The sequence below is a fragment of the Haliotis rubra genome, unplaced genomic scaffold (genome assembly GCF_003918875.1).
Source record: "Haliotis rubra isolate DU_JTF1 unplaced genomic scaffold, ASM391887v1 Scf103, whole genome shotgun sequence".
In the NCBI taxonomy this organism is placed as follows: Eukaryota; Metazoa; Mollusca; class Gastropoda; order Lepetellida; family Haliotidae; genus Haliotis; species Haliotis rubra.
In genome coordinates, this window is record NW_025764926.1 from 1,789,977 (window position 1) to 1,817,710 (window position 27,734).

Sequence of the window (27,734 nt, forward strand, 5' to 3'; positions counted from 1 at the left end):
AAATGCATTCAGTCATGAGCATGTGAATCACTATCAGTTAGTGATAATACCGGGTGTTCTCGAAAAGGGGAGGGTGCCTTGCCCCAAAGCTGCCACCAGTCACAAACGCATGCAAGAGCAAGTCAATCGTACTCCTAATAAAAAACCGAAAAGACCCGAAAACCAACAAACAACCCCCCCTTAAAAAATACTCCCCCCAAAACCAAATCAACAACAACGAACAAACAAACAAAACAAAACACAAACAAACTAAAACAACAACACAAAACCAACCGAAATATCCCCCCCACAACACACAACACACACACCGCACAAACACTCACACGCACGCACTAACGCACACACACGCACTAACGCACACGCACGCACGCACGCACACACACACACACACACCTCTCTAAACGAAATATAAAAGAAGAATAATGTCAATTCACGGAAGTGTTTGATACATGGATTTGCATCGGATATCAACTTACATCAACTTACCAAGTGTACTCCACATGTCACGCATGATGGATTTTGATAACCACTGAGACCTTGAGTATGGTAACACAATCTTGTTCCGTGTTACTTAGAGAGATATCCCTGACCTATCTTCAAACGCGAAATGACATGTATGTCATGTTTATACCATTGAGCGCAATCACTGAAGAACGCATAAGAAGGTTCCAGGGAACTCATACATACAGAATCACCAAGCGTGCAGTACAACATAGAGTTGTCAGTTCCACAATACGTCACTTTGACGATCGTCGTTTTTATGTAACACTATATTTTGGGGTCACAGGGACCGAGAGGTTTCTGTTACAGGTACTGTATTCCAAAAGAATCTGGTAATTCCACCTTCTATATATAGTCCTGATGGTTTTCCCACAAGAACAATTGATCTGACGTCAGACCTATTGTCAATATTACTTCCTGTTCTCGAATTGCTGGAATGGAACGTCGCTGTCTGCCGAGTTCATTCCGAAAGTTGTAGATATTGGGTATGACGTTGATCTGCTCCAGTGTGTCCGTTCCCTGATTGTGTCGGGATATAGAGGGAAGGAGGACAGATGTGTGTGAAATAACATTTGAACAGATGTGTGTCAACCCTTCAAAACAAGGTCTGGACAGTGAGAGCTTGAATCAGTTCTTGTCATCTGCAACGGCAAGGGTTTTTTCGGGGACCTTTACATTCAAGGGTGTGAACAAAACGGAACAGATTTTGACATTCAGTTGTAATCTCAGAAAGTAGCTATTTAGTCTGTGGTGCATGTGATTCCTGACACTAACCTACTTCCAGGAGTAGTTGTCTCTGATGGCTCACACCAGCAGAATCTTCAGCAGATACACCTCGGGCATTCCCAGAGGCACTGGTGCACACTATGGTCGCTCTATGGATCGGATAGACCTTCTGCCCACCGGATATGGTCACGGTGATGTTCTTAGGAGCTCAGCGCTGACACAAAGTTCAGGACGTACTGACCAGTTCACGGACATCACAGAAACATCATTTGTACGCAGTGGTGAACCCGAAACGGTAGGACTGCAACAGTGACTGCTGCTTAAGGCAGGATGCTGGTACTCCTTCTTTCACTGCTTGACCCTTAAAGATCTTCAGGAACCCATGCTTGTCGTAAGAGACGACTAATAGGAGAGCAGTAGGCTAAGGTTTAGAGTCGACTTAATGCCCCCATCTCTTGTATGGGCATATTTTAGCTCTTTGGAAAGTCTAATTGTATGTAGATTATGATGTGCCATGATGTGGTGGTCAAAAGTGGTCCCCTTTTTAAGAAATCGAGATCACGTGACAGCACCCTGTTTTGTTTTGCTTTTACTCAAATCAGAAATATGGGAAGTCAGTTGTTAATTATACAATTTGTAATGATGAAATACAATGAAGCTTACGTCAGATACATAATGTGTTTACCTGGAGCTAACAAACTACCCAGTCATTGATAAGAAATAATGAGGTTTTTAAAAAAAATGTATTTTTTATTAACAGTTTTAATAAGTCAGTTTAATTCTTCTTCATAATACATACAAATATTATACATAGTAATTTTATCTTTATTTCAGATATCTTATTGTGAAATGCAATGACTCATTACACAATGTATTAATGCTCAGAAAGTAACAATACAGGGTATAATTGCCAAAGTGTGCGCACAGTCTTGAAAAAACCTGAATATTTTCCCTACAAAGGTCCTACGTACGTTTCAGCCTTGAAAAGGTCCTAATCACCATGATTTGTGATTAAATGGCCCTAAATATAGCAAAACTTGTCATGTGCAGGAAACATACAAAATAAAACTGCCTTGCAGTGACAGTGGGCGTGGTAATTTCCATCCCAGTGCAGCAATGTAGCTAAATGCTATTTCCCCTGATGGTCGGTCCCACATTTGACCAATCTTGTCTGTATTCAACTACTTATGTGTTATATGTATTTTTTATAGTTCCTTAAATTTGTTGATTGGGTCTTGAAAAGACCCCGAAAAGACCTAAAATTTACTGGCTGGTGATCTGTACAAACGCTGTTCCATTTTGGTTTATAGAAACACACTGACTGTATAGTCATTTTTGTGATGAGAGTAATGAACATGTATGTACCTATTTTAAATGTCACCTTGGAGATTTTATGCTGTTTGCCGTTACATTGCTTCTCTTGGAAAGTTATAAGGAGATGGTGGCTAGCGGAATATGCTCTCATGTTCATGTTGAAAGTTCTGCAGTAGTCAACTGATAGTCATTGTGAAACAAAAACCAACACCAAAACTATGTGCTGTAATTGACATTTGTATTCTAAATTTACACATTAAAACAAATTATTACAGATATTACAGTAGCTACTACCAGTACAGATTCAAAGATAGATAATGCTAAAGCAGTGGTTATAGCAATTGAGACGGTGATGGTAATAATCACCTTTATTACCCACGTGGTCAACGTATGGGCAGTTGCATACTAATCTCGTACGTCACACGAGTGTCGTATCGCATTGACCTATGTCGTAACGACTTGACCTTGGTTTATTACCCACGTGGTCAACGTATGGGTAGTTGCATATTAATCTCGTACGTCACACGAGTGTCGTATCGCGTTGACCTGTGTCGTAACGACTTGACCTGAAATTCTAACGATTTGATTGGATAACCGATGACCTCTCAATTGGGTCACATTCTGACGTAACTATTTTTCATTCATAACAAACACGTGAATTCATTCATTCTACAACTTAAATGCATTGTGGGAATGTAAACATTGCGAACGTTGCCGTGTCGCTGTTTAATTGTGAGTCGAACTGAGACATTATATCTGTCGAAAACATAAACGCAATGTTTCCACCAGTGATGTTAGCCGAGATGAAGCAACTGGAAACCAAGAAACGAGGTGCAACGGGTAGTTTACTGTAGGAGGCTGTACGAGGCGATGACAACTGACATGCATCGTGACGTCGGTTACCATGGCAGTGACGTCATTACAGTGTGACGTCATGCAAATGTTGTACTACAGTACAAAAACTCTTCCGCAACCTCTTTATGAAACCGGTTTCGGTTTGAAACCAAAAACATAACAAAAATACGCTATTTTGTCAATTTAAATGCATGTAAGACGTGGGTAATAAATAAAATACCACACTCGGTCTCATTACATACAAATTATACGAAACTCGTGACCTTCCTATGTTATCTGACCTCGCTTTCGCTCGGTCAGATACCATAGGAAGGACACTCATTCGTATAATTCGTAATAATGAACCTCGTGGTAGATACTGCAGTGTAATATTCTCTTTTTCTCCAACCTATGGACTTTGACTATTTTTTGTGTGGTGCTGAACATCCTATTGCAGAACACCAGGGCTGTGAGAGAAGGTAAATGGGACCTCCATATGCTTATCCAAAATTTATCCGCTTTTAGCAATATTCCAGCAATATCACGGCGGGGACACTAGGAACAGGTTTCACGCATTGTGCCCACGTGTGGAATCGAACCCGGGCCTTCGGCGTGACGAGCGAACGCCTTAACCACTAGGCTACCCCACCTGCCCTTGAAATAGAAGTTGATGTCCATGCTGTTCTATGACATGACAACAGCCAACTTTTGAAGAATATATTAACTTGCTTTACAAATCAATACGAATTACTGCAGAGTATTTACAATTGCTGTATACTTTAGTAAGTGAGTTTAGTTTTACGCCGCACTCAGCAATATTCCAGCTATATGGCGGCGGTCTGTAAATAATTGAGTCTGGACCAGACAATCCAGTGATCAACAGGATGAGCATCGATCTACGCAACTGGGAACCCATCACATGTGTCAACCAAGTCAGCGAGCCTGACCACCCGATCCCGCTAGTCGCCTCTTACGACAAGCATGGGTTGCTGACGATCAATTCTAAGCCCGATCTTCACGTGTCCTGTATACAAAAGAGTGGCAGTAGAAAAAGTAAAGGCAGTAAACAAAGACAGTAAATTTTTTAGTGGTAATAGGAACAAAGTCAGCGATAGTATTATTCAGCAAACAGTGGTCAGATTGCAATATAGGGCTACTGTTCACGTAATCGTTAGGGTGGTGGAATAGCCTAGTGGTTAAGGCGTTTGCTGGTCAAGCCGAAGACTGGGTTCGATTCCCCACATGGGTACAGAGTGTGAAGCCCATTCCTGGTGTCCCCCGGGGGAGAGGGGCGCACACTATTGAGAAAAGGAGGGGTGCATACGTCATTCTCACCCGAGTTTCAATGGTCATTTAATAAACTTTCGAGGTAAAAAGGGAGGGGTGGGTGTGTGGGTGGGGTGTGTGGGTGGGGGGTGGATCCACCTATGCACTGTTTCAAATTCAACCACCCCGTCAAATAACATGAACGTGGAATGCTTTTTAATCATTATCTGTTGGAACCTTTCTGTATCCGAGCAGCCTCATCGCCGTCATGCCCCGTCACCAGGCAGATGCTTCTTTATGAGAAGAGTGGTGATTGCACTAGTGATGCTGTGCATGTTCCTCATCAGTGGACTTACCGTGACTACAGTTCTAATATTGCAGTATAAAGGAGGTAAGACTTGTGTGCCTCATCAGTGTCCTTGAGATACAAACTTATATTGAAGTACATGGTCGTGCATGTTGTTACTAGGAGAGTTAGACATATTCTGTGGAATTGAGGATAGACATATTCTGTGGAGTTGAGGATAGACATATTCTGTGGAGTTGAGGTTAGACATATTCTGTGGAGTTGAGGTTAGACATATTCTGTGGAGTTGAGGTTAGACATATTCTGTGGAATTGAGGTTAGACATATTCTGTGGAATTGAGGTTAGACTTATTCTGTGGAGTTGAGGTTAGACATATTCTGTGGAGTTGAGGTTAGACATATTCTGTGGAATTGAGGTTAGACATATTCTGTGGAGTTGAGGTTAGACATATTCTGTGGAATTGAGGATAGACATATTCTGTGGAATTGAGGTTAGACATATTCTGTGGAGTTGAGGTTAGACATATTCTGTGGAGTTGAGGTTAGACTTTTTCTGTGGAGTTGAGGTTAGACATATTCTGTGGAGTTGAGGTTAGACATATTCTGTGGAGTTGAGGTTAGACATATTCTGTGGAATTGAGGTTAGACTTATTCTGTGGAGTTGAGGTTAGACATATTCTGTGGAGTTGAGGTTAGACATATTCTGTGGAGTTGAGGTTAGACATATTCTGTGGAATTGAGGTTAGACTTATTCTGTGGAGTTGAGGTTAGACATATTCTGTGGAGTTGAGGTTAGACATATTCTGTGGAGTTGAGGTTAGACCGATTATTTTGTGGAGTTAAGGTTAGACAGATTATTCTGTGGAGTTGAGGTTAGACTGATTATTCTGTTCGGTTGAGATTTGATTGATTATTCTGTGGGGTTGAGGTTTATATTCATTATTCTGTGGATCTCAGGTTACACTGATTGTTCTGTTGAGTTAAGGTTAGACAGATTATTCAGTGGAGTAGATGTTAGACTGATTATTCTGTTGGGTTGAGATTTGATTGATTATTCTGTGGGGTTGAGGTTTATATTCATTATTCTGTGGATCTCAGGTTACACTGATTGTTCTGTTGAGTTGAGGTTAGACAGATTATTCAGTGGAGTAGATGTTAGACTGATTATTCTGTTGGGTTGAGATTTGATTGATTATTCTGTGGGGTTGAGGTTTATATTCATTATTCTGTGGATCTCAGGTTACACTGATTGTTCTGTTGAGTTAAGGTTAGACCGATTGTACTGTGCAGTTGAGGTAAGACTGGTTGATCTGTCAGTTGAGTAAGACTGATTGTTCTGTAGAGTTGATGCGAGACTGATTATTATGTGGGGTTGAGGTTAGACTGATTATTTTGCGGGGATGAGGTTAGGCCGATTGTTCTGTGGGGTTGAGGTTACACTAATTATTCTGTGGAGTTGAGGTTAGACTGATTGTTCTGTGAAGTGGAGCTACACTGAATATTCTGTGGAGTTGAGGTTAGGCTGGTTATTCTGTGCAGTTGAGTTTAGATTGATTATTCTGTTGACGTGAGGTTAGACTGACTATTCTGTTGACGTGAGGCTGGACTGATGGTTCTGTGGAGTTGAAGCTAGACTGATTATTCTGCGGAGTTGAGATTAGACCGATTGTTTAGTGGAGTTGAGGTTAAATCGATTGTTCTGTGCAGTTGAGGTTAGACTGATTGTTCTGTGCAGTTGAAGCTAGACTGATTATTCTGTTCTTGAAGCTAGACTGATTATTTTGCGGATGTTAGGTTAGACTGATTATTCTGTGGAGTTGAGGTTAGACTGATTATTTTGTGGAGTCGGGATAAGACTGATTATTCTGTGGAGTTCAGATTAGACTGATTAGTCTGTGGAGTTGACGTTAGACTGATTGTTCTGTGGGGTTGAGGTTAGACTGATTGTTCTGTGCAGTTGAGGTTAGACTGATTATTCTGTTCTTGAAGCTAGACTGATTATTTTGCGGAGGTTAGGTTAGACTGATTATTCTGTGGAGTTGAGGTTAGACTGATTGTTCTGTGCAGTTGAGGTTAGACAGATTATTCTGTGGAGTTGAGGTTAGACTGATTATTCTGTGGAGTTGACGTTAGACTGATTATTCTGTGCAGTTGAGGTTAGACTGATTGTTCTGTGGAGTTGAGGTTAGACTGATTATTCTGTGGAGTTGACGTTAGACTGATTGTTCTGTGCAGTTGAGGTTAGACTGATTATTCTGTGGAGTTGAGGTTAGACTGATTATTCTGTGGAGTTGACGTTAGACTGATTATTCTGTGCAGTTGACTGAGTTAGACTGATTGTTCTGTGCAGTTGAGGTTTAGATTATTCTGTGATTATTCTTATTCTGTGGAGTTGAGGTTAGACTGATTATTCTGTGGAGTTGAGGTTAGACTGATTGTTCTGTGGAGTTGACGTTAGACTGATTATTCTGTGGAGTAGACGTTAGACTGATTGTTCTGTGCAGTTGAGGTTAGACAGATTATTCTGTGGAGTTGAGGTTAGACTGATTATTCTGTGGAGTTGACGTTAGACTGATTATTCTGTGCTGTTGAGGTTAGACCTATTGTTCTGTGAAGTTGAGGTTAGACTGATTATTCTGTGCAGTTGAGGTTAGACTGATTATTCTGTGGAGTTGACGTTGGACTGATTATTCTGTGCAGTTGAAGTTAGACAGATTATTCTGTGGAGTTGAGGATAGACTGATTATTCTGTGGAGTTGACGTTAGATTGATTGTTCTGTGGAGTTGAGGTTAGACAGATTATTCTGTGGAGTTGAGGTTTGACTGATTATTCTGTTGGGTTGGGGTTTGAGTCATTATTCTGTGGTGTTGATGTAATACTGGTTATTCTGTTGAGATGAGGTTAGACTGATTATTCTGCGGAGTTGAGATTAGACTGATTATTCTGCGGAGTTGAGATTAGACTGATTATTCTGCGGAGATGTGGCTAGACAGATTATTCTGTGGAGTCGAGATTAGACTGATTATTCTGTGGTTTTGAGGTTAGACTGATTATTTCACTGTAGCTGAATTTAGACTGATTATTCTGTACAGTTGAGGCTAGACAGATTTTTCTGTGGAGTCGAGATTAGACTGATTATTCTGTGGTTTTGAGGTTAAACTGATTATTTCACTGTAGCTGAATTTAGACTGATTATTCTGTGCAGTTGAGGTTAGACTGATTATTCTGTGTAGTTGAGGTTAGACTGATTGTTCTTTGGGGTTGAGGTGAGACTGATTGTTCTTTGGGGTTGAGGTGAGACTGATTGTTCTGTGCAGTTGAGGTTAGACTGATTATTCTGTGTAGTTGAGGTTAGACTGATTGTTCTTTGGGGTTGAGGTTAGACAGATTATTCTGTAGAGTTCAGGCTAGACTAATTGTTCTGTAGTGGAGGTTAGACTAATTATTCATTGGAGTTGAGGTTAGACAGTTTATTCTGTGGAGTGGATGTTAGACTGATTATTCTCTGACGTTAAGGTTTGAAATTCAAAATGTGACACTTTAAAAATAATGTGCTTTCATAAAAGTACACGTACACTGAGATGTTTTATGTAGTAGAGATGTTTCATATGGTAGGGATGTTCTTGCTTGTTTATGTGTTTGAGAAGTGGCGTCATCGGCGCCAACACAGTCATATGATAAAATGTGAGCAGGAAATATATCATTGCCAAATCTAAATACAACTGAAACACCATCAGCAACAATGGCGTCATCACCGACGAAACCTACAAGCACACCACCACATGATGGGATTATTTCTAACCTTGTCTTCACTCGATCCTCGCCGACCACTACACCTACCGCTGCGACGACCACTACATCTACCGCTTCGCCGACTACTACATTTACAGCTGCGACGACCACTACATCTACCGCTGCGACGACCACTACAACTACCGCTTCGCCGACCACTACATCTACCGCTTCGCCGACCACTACATCTACTTCTTCGCCGACCACTACATCTACCGCTTCGCCCAACACTACCTCAACCGCTGCGACGACCACTATATCTACCGCTGCACCGACAACTACATCTACCGTTGCACCGACAACTACATCTACCGCTGCACCGACGACTACAACTACCTCGTCGCCGACCACTACATCTAACGCTTCGCCGACCACTACATCTACCGCTGCGACGACCACCACAACTACCGTTTCGCCCACCACCACCTCAACCGCTTCGCCGACCACTACATCTACCGCTGCACCGACCACTACATCTACCGCTGCGCCGGCGACTACAACTACTACTGCTACGACTTCTACTACATCGACAACAACAGACACAGACAAAGGTAAATGAAGTGTGCTCGTGGTATATGTCATTATGAAAATTATATATAACCCAGTAATTTGTATCATGGCTATAGTGTGTAATGTTTGAACCATGCCAAACAGGTTCAAGGTCACTGGACTGGAAAGTACACGTAACTGACTATGGCCTCATTGGTATTCGTAAGACCCGCAGTCGGGCCTGACTGGTCGATGGTCGGTGTTGGCATGCAACAAACGTTTTAGATCTTTTCATTTCATAACGATCATCCTTCAGTTACTGACCCGTGAAGTTCCGGATTCGAATTGGCCTTCAGTAACCCATGCTTGTCCTAAGAGGCGACTAACGGGTGGTCAGGCTCGCTGGCTTGGTTGACAGATGTCATCGGTTCCCAATTGCTTAGATCATTGCCCATGCTGTTGATCACTGGATTGTCTGGTCCGAGACTCGATTATTTACAGAATGGATAGCTGGAATAATGCTGAGTGTGGCGTAAAACTAAACTCATTCAGTTATTCCCTATATAGTTTTATGTATGTTGAAGGTTGCACTGTATCCAGGAAGTGTCATGTGTGTACGTCCAGAAACGCCCGATGTCCAGCGAACGGCAACTTTGCTGGAACTGACCCCGGTGAAGTCATAACCTGTCCATGTGGCACCGCCTGCTACTCCGATGTCAGATACGACGATGGTAACTGTTCCCAAACATACACACTGTCAGAATGGCAGCATTATACTAATTATCCCCATGTACGAGGGGCTACATCTTCCTAAAGTCTAGCTATTAAGTTAGAGAAGAACCTCAACCTACTCCTGTAGCTAGAAGGGTGATCAAGGAGGTAGCCTAACGGTTAAAGCCATCGCTCGTCACGCCGAAGGCCCAAGTTCGATCTTCCTCGTGTGTACAATGTGTGAAGCCCATTTCCGATGTCCCGCGCCTAGTGATTCCTGGAATATTGCTAAAATAGAAGGCAGAATCTGATATGCGTCTTAAACACAAAAACAATATGATAATTTATCAATTAACTTGCTTTGGGAAAAGATCTTCATTTGTTATCACATACAAATATTCTGAAATATGAGCCGTGACACAGTATAATTTGATTCTTTCAGAAAACATAGTGCATCGAGGATGCACCAGAGATTTTCCCCAGTGGGAAGAAACGTCCTCCAAAGACCCAACATGTCAAGAAATCGGTCGACACTTCCTGTGTTTCTGTCAAGGAGATCGCTGCAATACGCACGACATGACGACCTACCTTTCCGGAAAGTGATCGAGAGACAGTTATTTAAACGCTCAATTTAACAATTATAATGTTTTCTAACAAACTGACAGGGGGAACATAATTGTGAAGGCCTGTTCTGAGATAAAATGTTTGCTGTAAGTACTGAACAAAGAAACTTCTCTTAACCCTACTATCATTGATGGAATACGTTTAAGTACATGTCAAAAAATTGGTCGACACTTCCTGTGTTTCTGTCAAGGAGAACGTTGCAATACGCACGACATGACGACCTATCTTTCCGGAAAGTAATCGAGAGACAGTTATTTAAATGCTCTCTTAACAAGAATATGGATTTATCATATTGTTTAGTTAAAAGTTCGACACGCGACTGATGCGAATCAGGGTGGTTTCCTATGTTCGTTCAGCGTGTAGGGGACACTCTCATTTTGGCAATGTTTTCTTTTTTAAAAGACGATTTAGAACTTGAAGTTTCCACCTACATGTTTTAAATATTTGAGCCTGAAATATTTCAAATACTCGTCGTTTGATGCCAAACTGATGACACCATTTGGTCAGCAGGAACTGTACTGGTTGTGATATCAACACAAAACCACTAAATCAGAATCTAATATTTGTTTTAATTTACCTTTACAATATCTTACATTCCTAACTTTCTATTACACTAAACCTCTGTCAAACAATCTAACACCCAAATGGTTACCACTAACGAACTATCTCAAGGCGTGCTGCCTTATCAACATATCGAAACGAACTAACTACATTTTCACTTCGAACTTCACACGTGGCGAAAACGCATGCTTTTCGCATGCTCAAGCTTTCTGCGAAGTAAGTTGTTGTCTGGTGTGTTTTCGCGAACTGTTCGTATGTACACAAACTGAGACCTAATAACCTGTCTGGTTAACAGTAGTGAATAAATCAGTACAATGAATGAACAATACATTTGTGTGGACAATCCTTTCGTCCACCATTTGAATACAATATTCAAGAGTGATGTGTTGTCCGTGAGAACACTTGACCTATGTTTACACACGTTTATGGCTGTTTAGTATGTCCTCTATGTCTTCCCCCTTCCCATCCCTCTGCCAAACTTAACCTCCTCCATGTCTCGTAAATTGTCTTATAAAAGATCAAAGTGAGTGAGTGAGTTACAAGAATAAAATGATTGTTTTTTTGTTGTTTTGTTTGTTTATTGTGAACATTGTGAGTTTTAGAGTAAAAACATCGTACAGCTGTATTTCGAAACGGGCATACTGGGCCAGCAATCTAGTGATTGATATTATGAACAGTGTTCCATTTCATCGAGATACGATTATAATCAGTCACTTTCGTATGGAATCCGAGAAGGGACATTGTCGCTATGTCGCATTGTCGCCCTCTCAAAAACAAGTAAAGTGAGGCAAAATAAACCAAAACGCGACACGCGACATCGCGACAATGCGACAAATGGGCGAAATGACGCGTGTCGCGTTTTGGTTAATTTTGCCTCATTTTGCTTGTATTTGAGAGGGCGACAGCGCGACAATGCGACAACGCGACAATGTCCCTTCCAGGATTCCATACTTTCGTCACTTGTGCTAGGCAATGAGTTCTCTCCTTACCTCGCTCCATATTTAACAATATTTGAAATTAAATATTAATATGCATTGAAGAACATAATAGCTCACAATAGCACAACCACATGCATACACAATCTATTTAACGCATTGAATTGAAATGAAACCATGAAAGTATTTTGGAAATATCTAAAGAATGACAATAGTATACTATGGAATATGGTGCTGACAAAACTGGAAGTTTAATCGTAGCGAAACGGGATTTGACCACATACTCATAGGCTCCTGGCGCGCATAAGGGGCGCAACTCAGCACAGACTACTGGTTCATTCACCCGTGTCCCTGGTGGGATATAAAGTCAAGGTACATATATTGAAATTATTTTTCCGTTTCAAAAGTCTCCACTTTATCTAACACCATGCAAATGGCTTATTACGTATCACTGAAAGGTGAGTGAGTGAGTGAGTGAGTTTAGTTTTACGCAGCACACAGCAATATTCCAGCTACATGGTCTGTAAATGATCGAGCCTGGACCAGACAGTCCATAGGCGGATCCAGAGGGTGGTGGTGTGTGTGTGTGTGTGTGTGTGCGCGCGCGCGCGCCGCGTGTGTGTGTGTGCGTGTGCGTGCGTGCGTGCGCGCGCGCGTGTGCGTGCGTGCGTGTGTGTGTGCGTGTGTGTGTGCATGCATGCATGCAGGGGTGCGCCCATAGTCGCCTCTTACGACAGGCTAGGGTTACTGAAGATGAATTCCAACCCGGATATTCGCGGGTGATTGACCAAGACCAGCGAAAGGTGTAGTTGACGGGATTACATATTGTACTTCATATCAGGTTCAAATGTTATATACTATACGTTATACTAGCTATGCATATATAGTCACACATTATAATCTGTAACTACAACCTCCCCCTGAAGATAAAGTTGCAACAAGTAGGATGGAAATTGCTATTGTGTGATTATTTTGCGGATTATTTTACTACTACTACTACTACTACTACTACTACTACTACTACTACTACTACTAGTATTACTATTACTATTATTGCTACTACTACTACTACTACTACTACTACTACTACTACTACTACTACTACTACTACCACTACTTCTACTACTACTACTACTACTATTTCTATTACTACTACTACTACTACTACTACGGACCGCCTCCGTGGTGTAGTGGTTAGAGCGTCCGCCCGGAGAGCGGAAGGTCGCGGGTTCGATCCCCGACAGCGTCATACCAAAAGACGTTAAAATATGGTACTTGTACGTTCCTGCCTGGCGCTCGGCATTAATGGGTACAACAAGGACTGGTCGGCTCGGAGTCAGTATACTGTGTCTGAGTGGGGTATTCATGCTTCACTGTGGCATGGTATCTCAGTGGGCTAGCACTATAAAACCAGCTTCAGTCTGGGCTAGTACAAGCAGCGGCACATACACATACACACGCATGCATATGAGCGAAATATTCTCAAGCACAACGTTAAACCCAATTCCACCTCACCTATGTGAGGAATCGAACCTGGGTCTTTGGCGTGATTAGTGAACACTTTAACCACTAGGCTACCCCACTGCAGTGTATAAAACATAGCCCGTCCCACCGTCCTTGACGGTCTATTATTGTGAAGGACAGTGTATTAGTGAGTGAGTGAGTTAAGATTTTAAGTCACATCGGCAATATTTCAGCCATATCGTGACTAAAGCAAGTTATAAATATATCAACAATTTAAGTGAAATTATAAAATTCTGCCGACGAAGGACAGTAAAATAACTAGATTATCACAGATAAAGATATAAAACTAGCGAACAAAGCTAAAATATTCCAATTAAAGAAGACAATACAATGTAAAAATGGGCTATAGATCGCCAACAACTGAAGGTAGATCACCATACTAAGGCCCATGGGGGCTTACATTACTTTGCTACCTGCATGGACCCTAGCTGGATTTACACCATCCCTTCAGCCATTGGCGTTTATACTGAGATTTAGCCATACATAAAAATGACAAAAATACTACGATTAAAAACCTGGTAGGCTGAAATTTACTTGAGATGTTTTGGGACTTACGTACCCTCTCAGGAGGACAATAATTTTACGCTACGTCAACCCCCCTTTGAGGGCACAGCCACTAACAATCTAAGTTAACAATCTAAACTACCAATCATTAAAATACATCTACTTACAGAGCATATTAATCAAAAATCAGTGATCAAATCAATTTCTTTTAAAAAACCAAGAATTAAATGAACATGAACAGTGTTAAAAAGATCCTTAACAGTTTTAACATTAAAATATTTATCCCTTATGATGGAGAATTCGACACAGTCAAGCAGGAGATGCTTGACTGTGACTTTCTCATCACAAGGGATACAAAACGGAGGATCTTCACCTTTCAACAAGTAGTTGTGAGTATACCTTGTATGGCCAATGCGACATCGTCGCATAATGACCTCTTCAAATCTGGACTGACAACCCAAGTGAGTGTAACCAATATAAGGTTTTATTTCATGTAGTTTATTAATACCTACTTGAGTGTCCCACTTCTTCTGCATCAGATCACGGATGTAAGATCTAATGCAAGCTTTGTAATCAGAGTATGGGAGAAGAAGTGGTGTCACAGATTTGTTGAGTGCTGCCTTGGCAACAAAATCGGCCATTGTATTACCAGAAATGCCAACGTGGCTGGGTAACCAACAGAGGACGATGTCGTATTGGCCAGTTGCAAGATCATTATATAATTCTATAATTTCTATTAAAAGCGGATGTTTACAAGAAATATTTTTAATCGCCTGAAGGCAAGAAAGAGTCAGAAAATATTATATATTGTTTATATTTAGGGTGTCTATTTATATATTTAAGAGCTGTTAGTATTGCGTTTGCTTCTGCTGTGAAAATTGAACTGTCATTGGGTAATCTGGAAGATATTGTTTTGGACCCAATGACAGTGGCACAAGCAACCGCGCCACCATCCTTGGACCCATCTGTAAATAAGGATTTATATGTATTATATTTACTTTTTAATTGATTATATTCTTGTTTATATTGCAATTCATTAGTTTCTGCTTTCTTAAACTTAGTCAGTGTCAGGTCGACCTGTGGCCTAACCAATTGCCAAGGAGGAGAAGAAAGAAGACGGGAAGGAGATATATTCTCCAGCTCAATGCCGGCAGCAGAAAGGAATGGTTTAATTCTGTGCCCAAGAGGCGGAACAAGAGAAGGCTTTTTGTTATACAAATCCTCATAAAGAGGAGTGAAGATGCAGTGAAACGCAGGATTAGACTCGTTAGAATATAGCTTGGTAATATACTGTAATGATAATTTTATACGGCGTTGGGTAAGAGAAGGCTCATCTGCCTCGACGTAGAGACTGTCAACAGGAGATGTTCTGAAGGACCCAAGACAAAGTCTCAGACCTTGATGGTGGACTGAATCTAAGAGTTTTAGGTTGCTTTTGCAGGCTCCACCATAAACGATGGAGCCATAATCAAGCTTCGAGCGGACAAGTGATCTGTAAAGGTGTAGGAGCGTAGCTTGATCCCCTCCCCACCTTGAATTAGACACGACTTTCAATAAATCAAGTGCCTTCAGGCATTTAGTTTTGAGAGATTTGATATGCGGAAGAAAAGTTAAATGGGAGTCGAAAATGAGACCTAAGAACTTGGCCTCTTTACAACCTTGATGGGAGTGCCATTTAAAACAGTTCTGGGTCTTTATGTGGTTTATATTTTCTACAGAAGTGTATGCAATTAGTTTTGGATTTAGAAAATTTAAATCCGTTTTCAAGACACCGTTTATGTATTTTATTTAAACACAACTGTAGTTGCCGTTCAATAGTATGCATATTCTTACCGCGACAAGAAATGTTAAAATCATCCACAAAAAGTGATCCATCAATGGAATCGTTTAAAACCTTGGATAAACTGTTGATCTTAATGCTGAATAAAGTGACAGACAAAATACTGCCTTGTGGTACACCCTGATCCTGATTGTAATGGTCAGACAGGGTTGAACCCACTCGGACTTGAAATTGCCTGTCTTTTAAAAACTGTGATATAAAAAGAGGTAAACGACCCCTTAAACCAAAATCATTTAAATCCTTTAAAATGCCATGCTTCCAGGTGGTATCGTACGCTTTCTCGAGATCAAAGAATAGCGATACTGCATGTTGTTTATTGACTATTGCATTTTTGACAAAGGATTCTAATCGTACCAAATGATCAATGGTACTACGATTTTTCCTGAAACCACATTGAATATTTGTTATGAGATTATTGGTTTCAAGATACCATGTCAGTCTATTATTTACCATTCGTTCCATGGTTTTACAGACACAACTCGTTAAAGAGATTGGTCTGTAATTTGATGGATCAGTATGATCCCGGCCGGGTTTTGGAATGGGGACGACAATGGCATTACGCCATGAAGTTGGGAAATTCCCTGAAGTCCATATTGAATCAAAATATTTAGCAATGTTTCCAAACATGGTTCGGGCAAATGCTTCAGGAGCTGATAGTGGATATCGTCAGCCCCTGTTGCGGTATCATGAGCCTGCTCAAGGGCGGTATGTAGCTCATGTATTGAAAATAATTCATTATAATCTTCACCATTGTCTGAGTTAAAATGTAACCTTTTCTTCTCCTGTTGTTTCTGAAAGTTTTGAAACTCAGGGACATAATTGGATGAAGATGAGTGCTTGGCGAGTGTTTCACCAAGTTTATTGGCAATATCAGTTTTATCAGTTAATAAATTATCACCATCCTTCAGATGGTGAACAGTAGATTTAGAACCTTTGCCCTTTATTCTCTGAATCATGTTCCACACCTTTGACATAGGTGTGCGTGAATTTATTTTAGAAACATAAGTTCGCCAAGACTGACGCTTATTTTGTTTAAAAGCACGTCTAGCCTTAGCATTTAAAATTTTAACTTTGTCTAGATTATGGACAGTAGGATGTCGGCGAAAATACTTTTCAGCTTTCTTCCTACACTTTCTGGCCTGTTTACAGTCATTATTGAACCATGGCTTACGAAGGTGTGGAATTGCAGAGGACTTTGGTACAGTTTGGTCAGCAATGTTGTTCAGTATATCTGAAAATAACTGTATAGGATCTTCGCTGTTCGCAAAATGTCATGTTTTAAGTGATCAGTACATAGTATCTGATACAATGACCAGTTAGCCCTGGCAAAATTCCGTCGTGATAAAGGTGGATCATCACCAGGGTTGACCGCTTTGAGAATGGTGGGGAAGTGATCACTCCCACAGGTCATCATGTACCCCCACTCAAATTCATTATATACGTTGGAATCGGCGCGTGATAGATCCAGGGAAGAATATGTTCCCGTAGCTGGATGTAAATAAGTGGCTGAGTCATCATTAAAATACATAAATTATTATCGGAAATGAATTCCTCAAGGATTTTTTACCTTTTTATTAGTATGGTCACTTCCCCAAAGTGGGTTGTGACCGTTCAGATCGCCCATGATGATACATGGCTTCGGAAGCTGGTCATATAGGTTTTTAAGATCCGACTGTCTAATATCAGTAGAGGGAGGAATGTATAAACTGCACAGAGTCAATGCAATATGCAGGGTGATGCGAACAGCAACAGTTTGAAGATTTGTACTAAGAGGAACAGGGCTGTGTATTATCCCTTGCCGTACCAAAATGGAAGCACCTCCAGTTGCTTTGTCTCCTGGAGGAGAGAAAGAGTGATAATCACTATACCGTCTCAGAATAAAGTTATCGGTATGTTTTAGATATGTCTCTTGGAGACATATAGCTGACGGTTGAAAATCCTGTGTTAGTAATTGAATCTCGTTGAAATTATGTTTGAGTCCTCTGCAATTCCATTGAATTATAGTGGACAATTGAGTCATGGTGCCTCAATTGGTGATCGTCCGCGTGAATGTGAGGAAGTGGATACAGTGTATTAAATAAATAAGGCTGTCCTATGGTCGGGGAAAATATTTGAAAAAATAAACTCAACTTGGTTTGAACTTTGTCTTATCTATTATTTTTTCACTGTTTTAGTTTTTGGGACTGGCTGTGTTTGTTCAGGACTGGTCACCTTTTTGGACAGCCAGTCCTTGGACAGGCCATATTTCAAAACTATTTTATACATTGCCCACTGCATCTTGAGGTTAAAAAAGGATTGACTAAACTGATATGTTGGTCAGACTTGACTCGGTTGTTTGTGTGTCCCTGTACCCAGATGGCGACGATGTCAGCCTAATCAACGGTTTTGCCTCGTATTATTTCCAGCCTGTCGGAAGAACTGGAATATTGCTGACTACAGCAGTAAATAACAAACAAACAAAACTTGTTGATCGTACAAGTCTGTCTAAAACATAACTACCGCATAGGGAGGTTTAAACAGTTATTTATAAAATGTGGTTTGTCTCAAATGGTGATTAAGTTACACGTGGCTCAGAGGAACGTACCACTTGCAGGACACATATTACAATCATTGTTTCCACATAATACCGAACCTCTAACGATATTTTTCAACACATTTGTTTTGTCAATGTTTTGTTTTGAACATTTAATGTCAACTTTTGGAATTGTTTATGTTGTTTGTACAGCTTGGAAAGTTAAAATGTCCAGCATCTCAGCTACAATATGGCAAGTTGTTGCAATGAATCTCTACAGACTGCGCACAGATGAGTAAACAATTAGCAAGGCCTTGTAATGAGAAACTAACGATTATGTTATCAAATCAAACACCAATGGCTCCAGCTTACATGTACGCTGGTATAAATAGCAAATGTTTTAAAAATAAGTGAAACTAGGTTTGAGTTTAAATATGAAGTTCGTGTCCATTTGCCAATTAGTAAGATATGCAAACATTAATCGGCAGTCTAGAAGTTGGTGAGTCAATAATGGAGCATACGACTTTATGGATAAAATTTCTAGTTTATTGCATAGAGCGACTTTCCGGTCTAGATTCTTACCCTGTTATCAAGGTTTGAGTGACTTGCATCATTATCAAGCTTTAAGTGACACTAAAAGTGTAAGAATCTAAATCGAAACATCACTGTATGCAGTTAATTAACAAGAAGTTGTCATCCAGCAGTTGTATGTTTCCTTATTACATTGTTTTATGTTGTGGTCAGCAATATTAGACCACCCAGACAACAGAAATGATCCACTCCATCACTGAATGGGGACATGCAGTCTACCAAGGCATAGATAGAGCTTACCCTAAGACTAACTTTGTTGACTTACACAATTATAGTGTCAAAACACTTTCCATATTCTAAGGTGTCTCTGCAAACCACAGAGACAATTGTACGATTCTGACACCTGTGCATGTGTTTGTGAATCACTATTTATATGTTGACACGAGGTGTGTATAAATAGATTATCATATCCACTGCGTGTGGGAGAGAGCGTTGGATTCTGGGGACAATTCCTGTCGAGAATAATTAAAAAAAAAATTTTACTTGCAGTCAACTAAATAAAATATCATCATTTCTAAATTCTACTTACAGTCAACTAAATACAATATCAACATTTTTTAAATCCTACTTGCTGTCAACTAAATATAATATGAAAGCTGCTTGCCCAGCAGTATCCGATCATTAGAAATCTGAATGAAAAACACTAACAAATCATCAAACATGAGGCTGGAGTCTCCTGACAGTTTAGTCAGCTTGATGTCCAGTGTCAACAGAAGTATCTATATACTCCTCACAAAAAGTTAAGCAACAAGTATTTTTTTCCACATATTTTCTTCATGGGTATATGAAGTTATTACTTGGCATATAAGCCATGCAGGAGAACCCTTTACGATTGATGAACTTAAAGCATTTCCCATATTGTTTTCTGATAACATTGTTAGCACCGCCTGAACGCAACCACCCTCAAAACTCACATGCAAAATGCATGGAAAACATGTGCTATACACGTCGCACATGCGTTCTGATTGCGTTAAAACTGCCAGCAACGACAAATTGTTGACAGTAACATTTGAGAAATGGCTAGGCGTCACTTGACACCAATTGAAGTTGCTCAAATTGTTGGAATGGTGCAGGGGTCAGACCCAGAGTGCTGTTGCCAACCATTTCAATGTTCATCGAAGCGTCATCTCCAGAGCGATCACTCGTCACCAACAGACCGGATTGATGACTGAGAGACCACGCTCAGGTCGTCCAAGGGTGACAACTCCCAGAGAGGACCGATGCTTGGCCACCCTAGCCCGGCGGAACAGGTTCACCACAGCCAGATCTCTCAGAATGACCTCCAGAGAGTTGCTGGGAACAGAATCTCCACACAGACAGTGAGGAACAGACTCCATGCTGAAGGTCTCAGGTCCGAAGACCAGTGCAACGTATCCACTGCCTGCACACCATCGTCAACAGAGACTGAATTGGGCTAACCAACGACGTAACTGGAGAGTCAATCGCTGGCGTAATGTTCTCTTCACAGATGAGTCAAGATTCTGTCTGGACTTCAATGATGGTAGGGCTCGTGTGTGGAGAAACCGTAACGAACGATACGCCAACTGTACGATTGCTGAACATGATCAGTATGGAGGTGGGAGTTTGATGATCTGGGCAGGAATCCAAGTTGGACGACGAACTGATCTTGTGGTCATCAGACGAGGTACCATGACAGGTGTGAGGTACCGAGACGAAATTGTCACACCTGTGATCATTCCGTGGGCTCAGCAAGCAGGTCCTAACTTCATCTTCATGGATGACAATGCCCGTCCACATCGAGCAAGAGTTGTCACTGATGTTCTTCAGACCAACAACATCACCCATATGGACTGGCCTGCAAGGTCTCCTGACCTGAATCCTATTGAACATGCTTGGGACATCCTCGGAAGGCGTGTGTACGGCCTCCACGTTCGTCCTCAGACTCTGGATCAGCTTGAACAGGCATTGCGGAGAGAATGGCAGAACATTCCACAACAGACTCTAGACAGACTCATCTGGTCAATGCCTAGACGTCTTGAAGCGTGTATTCAGGTCAATGGTGGCCATACACGTTATTAAACTTTGGATCAGTGCTCAAAACTGACAGTAAAAGTGTTTTCAGACATTTTCATACCCTGATGCAACACATTTTGCACGGCTTTTCAGTGACACTGTTTTTGATGATTTGCAAGTCAGTTATTGTTCAATGAATTTTGATTTCTTTGTTGGAAAAGTGTGTGGATATGCTTTATCTTTGTTATGTTTGATTCAGTTGTAATGATCATGAGTAAAGGCATATGTACTGACCAAAATACACTTGTTGCTTAATTTTTTGTGAGGAGTATATAAGTTCTGTAATAAATCCTGGGGATGCAGGCAGTTCTGTAGAAAACACCTGGGATTTGTTGAAGAATGCCTGCTAAACTGCCTGTAGAGGTTTTCTCAAACGAGAATCTGGCGAGACAATAGAGTGACGTCACTGGAAGTTTATAAATGGATGTCAAGGATGAAGTAGTAAGAATATACTCTGAAACGTTCCTCACTCTACGAAGCTGACATCCATATATTTCCCCCTTTTTACTGATTATTGACAATAACTACAGTCTGTTTGCAGTGAAAACGTACCCATAAATTTCACTTTAAACGAAAAAGTAAATCAAATAAAGTGAACTTAAGATTGCGAATCCTCATAATTTTACCTTGCCAATTGAAGTTTCTGAAAGCGACGGTTTAGTTAAGACAGGCTGTACCTATACCATCATGATGGGGCGATTTGAGGCCCTCCAACCTTACTTCATGCCCAAAGCAGAAGGGATACTTACAGTAAACTATATATAAATCTGACATGATTGAAACAAAATGATGGAAATAACAGACTGTTTTTCAGGCCCAGACGCTTGCTGTATATGTTAGATAAAATGCATATAGCGAACTACAATAATAACAAACTTAAAATAGTGGAAACCCAATATTTCTACTTGCTCAATATTTTCTATGACACACACGTTGACAAATTACCCTTAAAGTGGTGATTCTTCACAAGCTTTGTGTAATATGCTTATATATGTATATACATATGAAAGTGTTTCGTTCACGATAAGTAGTTCATGAAAGTTCATGGAAGAAGTAGTTTCTTAAAATTTAATCGTTAAAAACAGAATTTGGTAGCCTTAAAAACTTGAAAATCCTTGAAAAAAACTGAAAAATATTTTTTCCACATGTAAATAAAGAAACGACGGCAATATTCAGCCAATTAGACGGTTAAAAACAACATGAGGTTCTTTGGTGCAGTTGTTTTGCTCATCTGTGTGCTGAATGGTGGAACAAACGAGGCAGATCATTTCACAAGGGACTTCAAGAAAGTTGAACTGGAATTTGTCATTTTGCTGACTCTGCATCTTTAGCATGACTTTCATATTCATGGTTAGCCTTGACATCAGGCAACACTTTTTTAATTTTTTCGTTTAATGGATTCAACCAACTGGAGCTTTAAAAGACACAATCTTAAAATGAAAGAAAAGTAGTTTCAATTGAATTTTTCTTGCCCATCCTACTTTTTGGTTAAAAAGTAAAACTATGAAAAAGCAAGCATAAGGTTAATTTGAAATAGTCGATATAATTTACTTGATAAATAAAAAGGATAAAAAACATTTCCATAATCAATAGAAATCTCCGCTTAAGGTAAAGTTCACTGTATGTTTCATGATCGTGTGTTTCTTAGGAATGTCAAGAGGGAATATTGTTTTTCACTGTCATGTTATATTTTTGAATCATCCTCTTTCAGAATGGGCAGAAATTGAATTTTGTTTTTCCAATTTGTCAATTTGAACTACTTTATGCTAAGTATTATGAAAATGATCAGCAACATAATCATTTTTGGGTGTTTTTTTTTCATTTTGTAAGTGCTAATTGATCAGTTAAAGATGAACAAATTATAGATGCGAAAAGTGTGGCTTTATCAGTTGAGGCAAACACTGATTGAAAATTGTGAAACAGAGTTCATCTGAATTAAGATTGCATTAATTGTCACTTATTGATGTTGTGAGTGTTCATTTAGGTCATGGTCTTGCTTGATGAAGAATAAGATGAAACAGAAGAGTTGAATGAAACCAATGTTGTGGCTAGAGATTGGGTTACATGTGATGGGGTGATAGCTCTTGGGTTAACTCTTTTGTCCCTCTCAGTTTCATCTGGAGATGATATCAAGGTGTCAGATTTCCAGATGTCTTCAGGTAGTACTGTGAAGTGACCAGAGCATGGTTTTGGGTTATGATGAAACTTTTTGATATATTTTGTATATCATTAGTAGTGTGTGGATGATACTGTTGATGTTTCTTGGAGACATCACCAAGAGTACCACATTCTTCTTCCTATGGGAATGACAGTTTGAAAGGCTGACTGTTTCCTTCGATGCTATGTTGGTTTGGAAAGGCAAAAGAGGTTAATGACAACCAAGATATCCTCAGTTTGCCCCCATGCTTGTTGTAAGGGACAGAATGGATCCGTTGTTTGCCCCCATGCTTGTTGTAAGGGACAGAATTGATCTTCAGTTTGCCCCCATGCTTGTTGTAAGGGACAGAATGGATCCGTTGTTTGCCCCCATGCTTGTTGTAAGGGACAGAATTGATCTTCAGTTTGCCCCCATGCTTGTTGTAAGGGACAGAATTGATCTTCAATTTGCCCCCATGCTTGTTGTAAAGGACAGAATTGATCTTCAGTTTGCCCCCGCTTGTTGTAAGGGACAGAATCGATCTTCAGTTTGCCCCATGCTTGTTGTTGTAAAGGACAGAATGGATCCTTTGTTTGCCCCATGCCATGCCCCCTGCTTGCTTGTTGTAAGGGACAGAATTGATCTTCAGTTTGCCCCCATGCTTGTTGCAAGGGACAGAATCGATCTTCAGTTTGCCCCATGCTTGTTGTAAGGGACAGAATGGATCCTTTGTTTGCCCCATGCTTGTTGTAGGGGCAGAATGGATCCTCAGTTTGCCCCCATGCTTGTTTCAGAATTGATCCTGCCCCCATGCTTGTTGTAAGGGACAGAATGGATCTTTTGTTTGCCCCATGCTTGTTGTAAGGGACAGAATGGATCCTCAGTTTGCCTCCATGCTTGTTGTAAAGGACAGAATGGATCCTCAGTTTGCCCCCATGCTTGTTGTAAAGGACCGAATGGATTCTTAGTTTGCCCCCAAGTTTGCCACATGCTTATTGGTTTGTATGTATTTCAAGCTTGATCAGGTTCCTTTGCTTACCCGGCAGTATCTAAAAGGCTGAAAGGTGTCTCATAAACTTGTATATGAAAGGCTGAAGAGATGCATATATTAATAAAAAGAGGCTTCAAATACCCTGAAAAAGTCAGTGGACTGTCCTTGTAGGTGGAGAAAAATTACTTTGTTCATCAAATTTTGAAAATAATTGTGCTTTCTTTCCATGGAGGTGAAGAAAAATTACATCATTAATTAGATTTTAAAAATAATGTTTTTAAATGCAGACATCCACCAGCTTCAGCAGCAAGTGTCATGTCAATGATATCATCATGTTGCATCATGCACCAGTCATACACTGCTGGAAGTCTTAAAGTCTTTATTCAGTATTGGAGGCGTCGTGGCCCAGATTACAAACTGTGTTAAAATACAAATGTCTGTGTGGAATGCTTAATACATTATAGACATGTAGAAATGGTTATATTGTACAAGAAATGATAATTCAGTTTATATAACACATGAAATCGTGTTAATGCAAAAATATGGGGATCATTTTGCATAAAGATTTCTTTTCAAATACAATGCGAGTCCCTTTAAAATATCAACATTTGTTGAAGACATAAGTTGTTGTAGTTTTTCTCGGGAAGGGTAGCAATGAAAATATTTTGGAATGAATTATTTCTGCTAATATTATAGTAAGGACAACCCCAAATGAAATCAAATTCATCGTTGACAGCCATATTGTCAACTTATCATATATTATGGCAGATCGGTCAAAGCTTTCTTTACCTTTCTGATAACATTGGTTCTGAATCTTCGGGTTATGGACCGCCTCTGTGGTGTAGTGGTTAGAGCGTCCGTCAGAGAGCGGAAGGTTGCGGGTTCGATCCCGACCGCCTCATACCAAAAGACGTTAAAATATGGTACTTGTTGGTCCCTGCCTGGCGCTCGGCATTAATGGGTACAACAAGGACTGGTCGGTTCGGAGTCAGTATAATGTGTCTGAGTGGGATATTCATGCTTCATTGATCATCATTATAGACAAAGATCCTTAAAAAATGTACATATAATGTTGACAGTATCTCTTTGCACCAGTCAGCACCAGTGTCAGAAGTGACACCTATCAGTGATTACAAGAGGTTTAAGGGTGGCTACAGGCTCTTTATTAACACTGTTTATATGATAAAGCTGTGATATAAGCCAGTTATTCCCTAGGGTACATTACCATATCTACCGGCTGGAAGCAGGGATCGGCAGTCATACAGTTCGTCTACTCACTCCATAAAGATAATCAGACACATGTGGTGTGGGTGTTGGGCGACACTCGGGAGATGTTTGTGGTTATTTCGGTGTAAAGTGTTATTGACTACTCCTGTCTTTGTTGAGGAATGGGATTGAAAAATGAATATGTAAATATTTGAATTATGAGTTGTTGAATTGACTTAATATGTCGAATATCTTGTGTATGAGTGATGAAGATTGTGAAATTAGATGTGCTGAATGGTGCAGATGATTTTGTTGCATTTCTTGATTTGTAGACAGATGGATTATAGATGGATCGATGGATAGATGATGGCTTGTAATGTGTGTTTGATATATGAGGATAATTGGATGCTAGATGAAGGGATGAAAGAGCACATCGATGGATGAATGGATGGAAGAAAGGAGAGTTGATATGAAACCATTGTGGAAGGATAGAGGGATAGACTGGCGAATGGGAGGGTTCCTGGATGGATGGGTGATGGATAATGGATGCTGGAAGGTAGGATGGACAGAAAATGGATAATGGATGGATGGTTTTGGATGGTTTCGGATGAATGAGAAGATGGAAAATAGGATTCATTCATTCGAGTAAATGTCCCATTCCACAGTAACACATCTAAGGTTGTGACATTCCAGTGCAAATATTCCTAAAATGTGAAAGATTCCATTTTGGGTAAAACAACAGTTTTTTGCTGATAGCCAGAGATGAACTAAACACGTAGCACTGATAACAACATTTGGTTTTCATTGAAGGAGAAATATATCCGGTAGGGATTACCCCCTCAATCCTTGCTGCTTCAGTTTCACTGAAGTCAGATGTAAATGTATTACCACTGTCCATCTTATTGCCACTTTCTGGCATACAGAGAGAGGCATCAGTTTCATCCATGTCTGAAGTAAACACCACTACACTTCCAGACGTGATCTTGTAATTACGTCTGCTTGTTCAGGTGCTGGCAGATTAGACAACAAATCAGATACACATGACTGAACTTAATTCAGACACGAGAGACACCTGTTATCACACATTCAATAGATAATGCCCAAATTAAACTATTTAGTGACATTAGGTTCCTTCTATTTGTCTGTATACATGTAATTGTTAATGTTAATATACATTGCCTTATTATAGTTAATATTTCATTGGACTGTGGTTTGGTGAACTGTGTGGATAGCCCTGTCGATGTGTAGTTTGTTTGTACATTCTGCTCACATGATGAAACAATGTGGAGATTGATACTATGTGCTGATGACAAATATTAGATACTGCATTCAAGACAACTCTATTCAAGTTAAGTGCATCCAGGATTTGCAGAGTTTAGGCCTCAAATTTCTTGCATTTAGAATAGAAGGGTGATTGTAAGCAAATGTAGGTGCCTAACTAGATTTTACCAATATGCTGAATTTTTGTGTGGTTGACAATGATCCTGAAGGTGTTTTAAGGCTTTGAAGAAGAGAAATGAATAGTTTGAGCAAGTTTGAGTCACAGGTGGTGAATTGTTTTATCATTGATCTGGACTTTTAAATGGGATTGGGGTTCAGAGAAAAATATTTGAAACTTGGCTGGACAAAAAGGTGGTGCATATGGATTGTACCTGTATGGGTTAGACTCTGAGATTTGGCTGATAGTAATTGTTTGTGTTTGCCATGTAATATGTTAAGTAAATGTAGTTTTTGATGCACATTCAATAATTTTGTTAAAACATACCTGTGAAGATCCAGGTGAGAATTGCTCTTCAGCAACCCCTGCTTGTTCTAAAAAGTAACTTATGGGTTCAGATGGTAGATTGATGCTCATTGTGTCTATGTCTGGATTCTTTGGTTCTGATTTAATTATTTACAGTAATGTAGCTCAAATATTGTGGATTGGAGTATTAAAAAACAAACATATAAACAAACTAACAGCAAGAGTTATGTAGCAATGTCACTAATGAAGTACAAGTGGAAGTGTTATAAAATAGTGGTTTGATGCATCTTTAGTCCTGGAGGAGTTATCTTTCTTTTGTCAGTTCAAATGATCTTTTCTCTGAAATCATGGAAACATTCATAAAATCCTCCTCCTACTGACTGAATGGGTAAATGATTTCTGGTATTTTGAACATTTTTGACAAACAACTTTCTCTTTGGAGAAATTCCAACAGCAGCTGTATTGAAATGTGAACACAAGATGGTGTATTTTGGCTGAATCCCCATCTACTGGTTGTCTGTCTGGGTAGGTCCCCAATAAAGCTGGTTGTGAGGATAGCATGGCCATCATGGCTGTTGACTGTTTACAGT

The 27,734-nt window shown here is 40.1% G+C and overlaps 2 protein-coding genes and 1 long non-coding RNA gene across 8 annotated transcripts in view; 2 read left to right on the plus strand and 1 right to left on the minus strand.

Moving 5' to 3' along the window:
- The window catches only part of LOC124272335, a 65,096-nt gene that overhangs the window by 1,371 nt on the left and 35,991 nt on the right, over positions 1 to 27,734 (minus strand). The gene's annotated exons all lie outside the window — the stretch shown is intronic.
- LOC124272297 (mucin-5AC-like) lies at positions 1,166 to 26,746 on the plus strand. 4 transcript variants are annotated; one of them, XM_046707478.1, is made up of 6 exons: positions 1,166 to 1,522; positions 4,894 to 5,032; positions 8,687 to 9,278; positions 9,813 to 9,961; positions 10,384 to 10,554; positions 26,735 to 26,746. In XM_046707478.1, the coding sequence occupies exons 1-5, from the start codon at positions 1,301 to 1,303 to the stop codon at positions 10,542 to 10,544; spliced, it is 1,263 nt and encodes a 420-aa protein (XP_046563434.1). In that variant the 5' UTR covers positions 1,166 to 1,300; the 3' UTR covers positions 10,545 to 10,554; positions 26,735 to 26,746. The 4 variants fall into 4 exon arrangements, with proteins under 4 accessions (XP_046563434.1, XP_046563442.1, XP_046563426.1 ...); XM_046707486.1 differs by lacking the exon at positions 26,735 to 26,746 and adding an exon at positions 10,817 to 10,947 and having other exon boundaries at positions 10,384 to 10,555; XM_046707470.1 differs by lacking the exon at positions 26,735 to 26,746 and having other exon boundaries at positions 10,384 to 10,707.
- LOC124272387 lies at positions 6,276 to 8,680 on the plus strand. Its single transcript, XR_006897325.1, has 4 exons — positions 6,276 to 6,520; positions 6,661 to 6,992; positions 7,850 to 8,159; positions 8,272 to 8,680. It is a non-coding gene; the product is annotated as an uncharacterized LOC124272387 (long non-coding RNA).

What these genes read in the sequence shown, in the direction of transcription:
- LOC124272297 (XM_046707478.1), top strand. Translation starts at nt 1,301, where the DNA reads ATGGCTCACACCAGCAGAATCTTCAGCAGATACACCTCGGGCATTCCC. An exon ending in AATATTGCAGTATAAAGGAG is followed by an intron (nt 5,033 to 8,686) that starts GTAAGACTTGTG and finishes AAACACCATCAG; the next exon opens with CAACAATGGCGTCATCACCG. An exon ending in TCTACTACATCGACAACAAC is followed by an intron (nt 9,279 to 9,812) that starts AGACACAGACAA and finishes TATGTATGTTGA; the next exon opens with AGGTTGCACTGTATCCAGGA.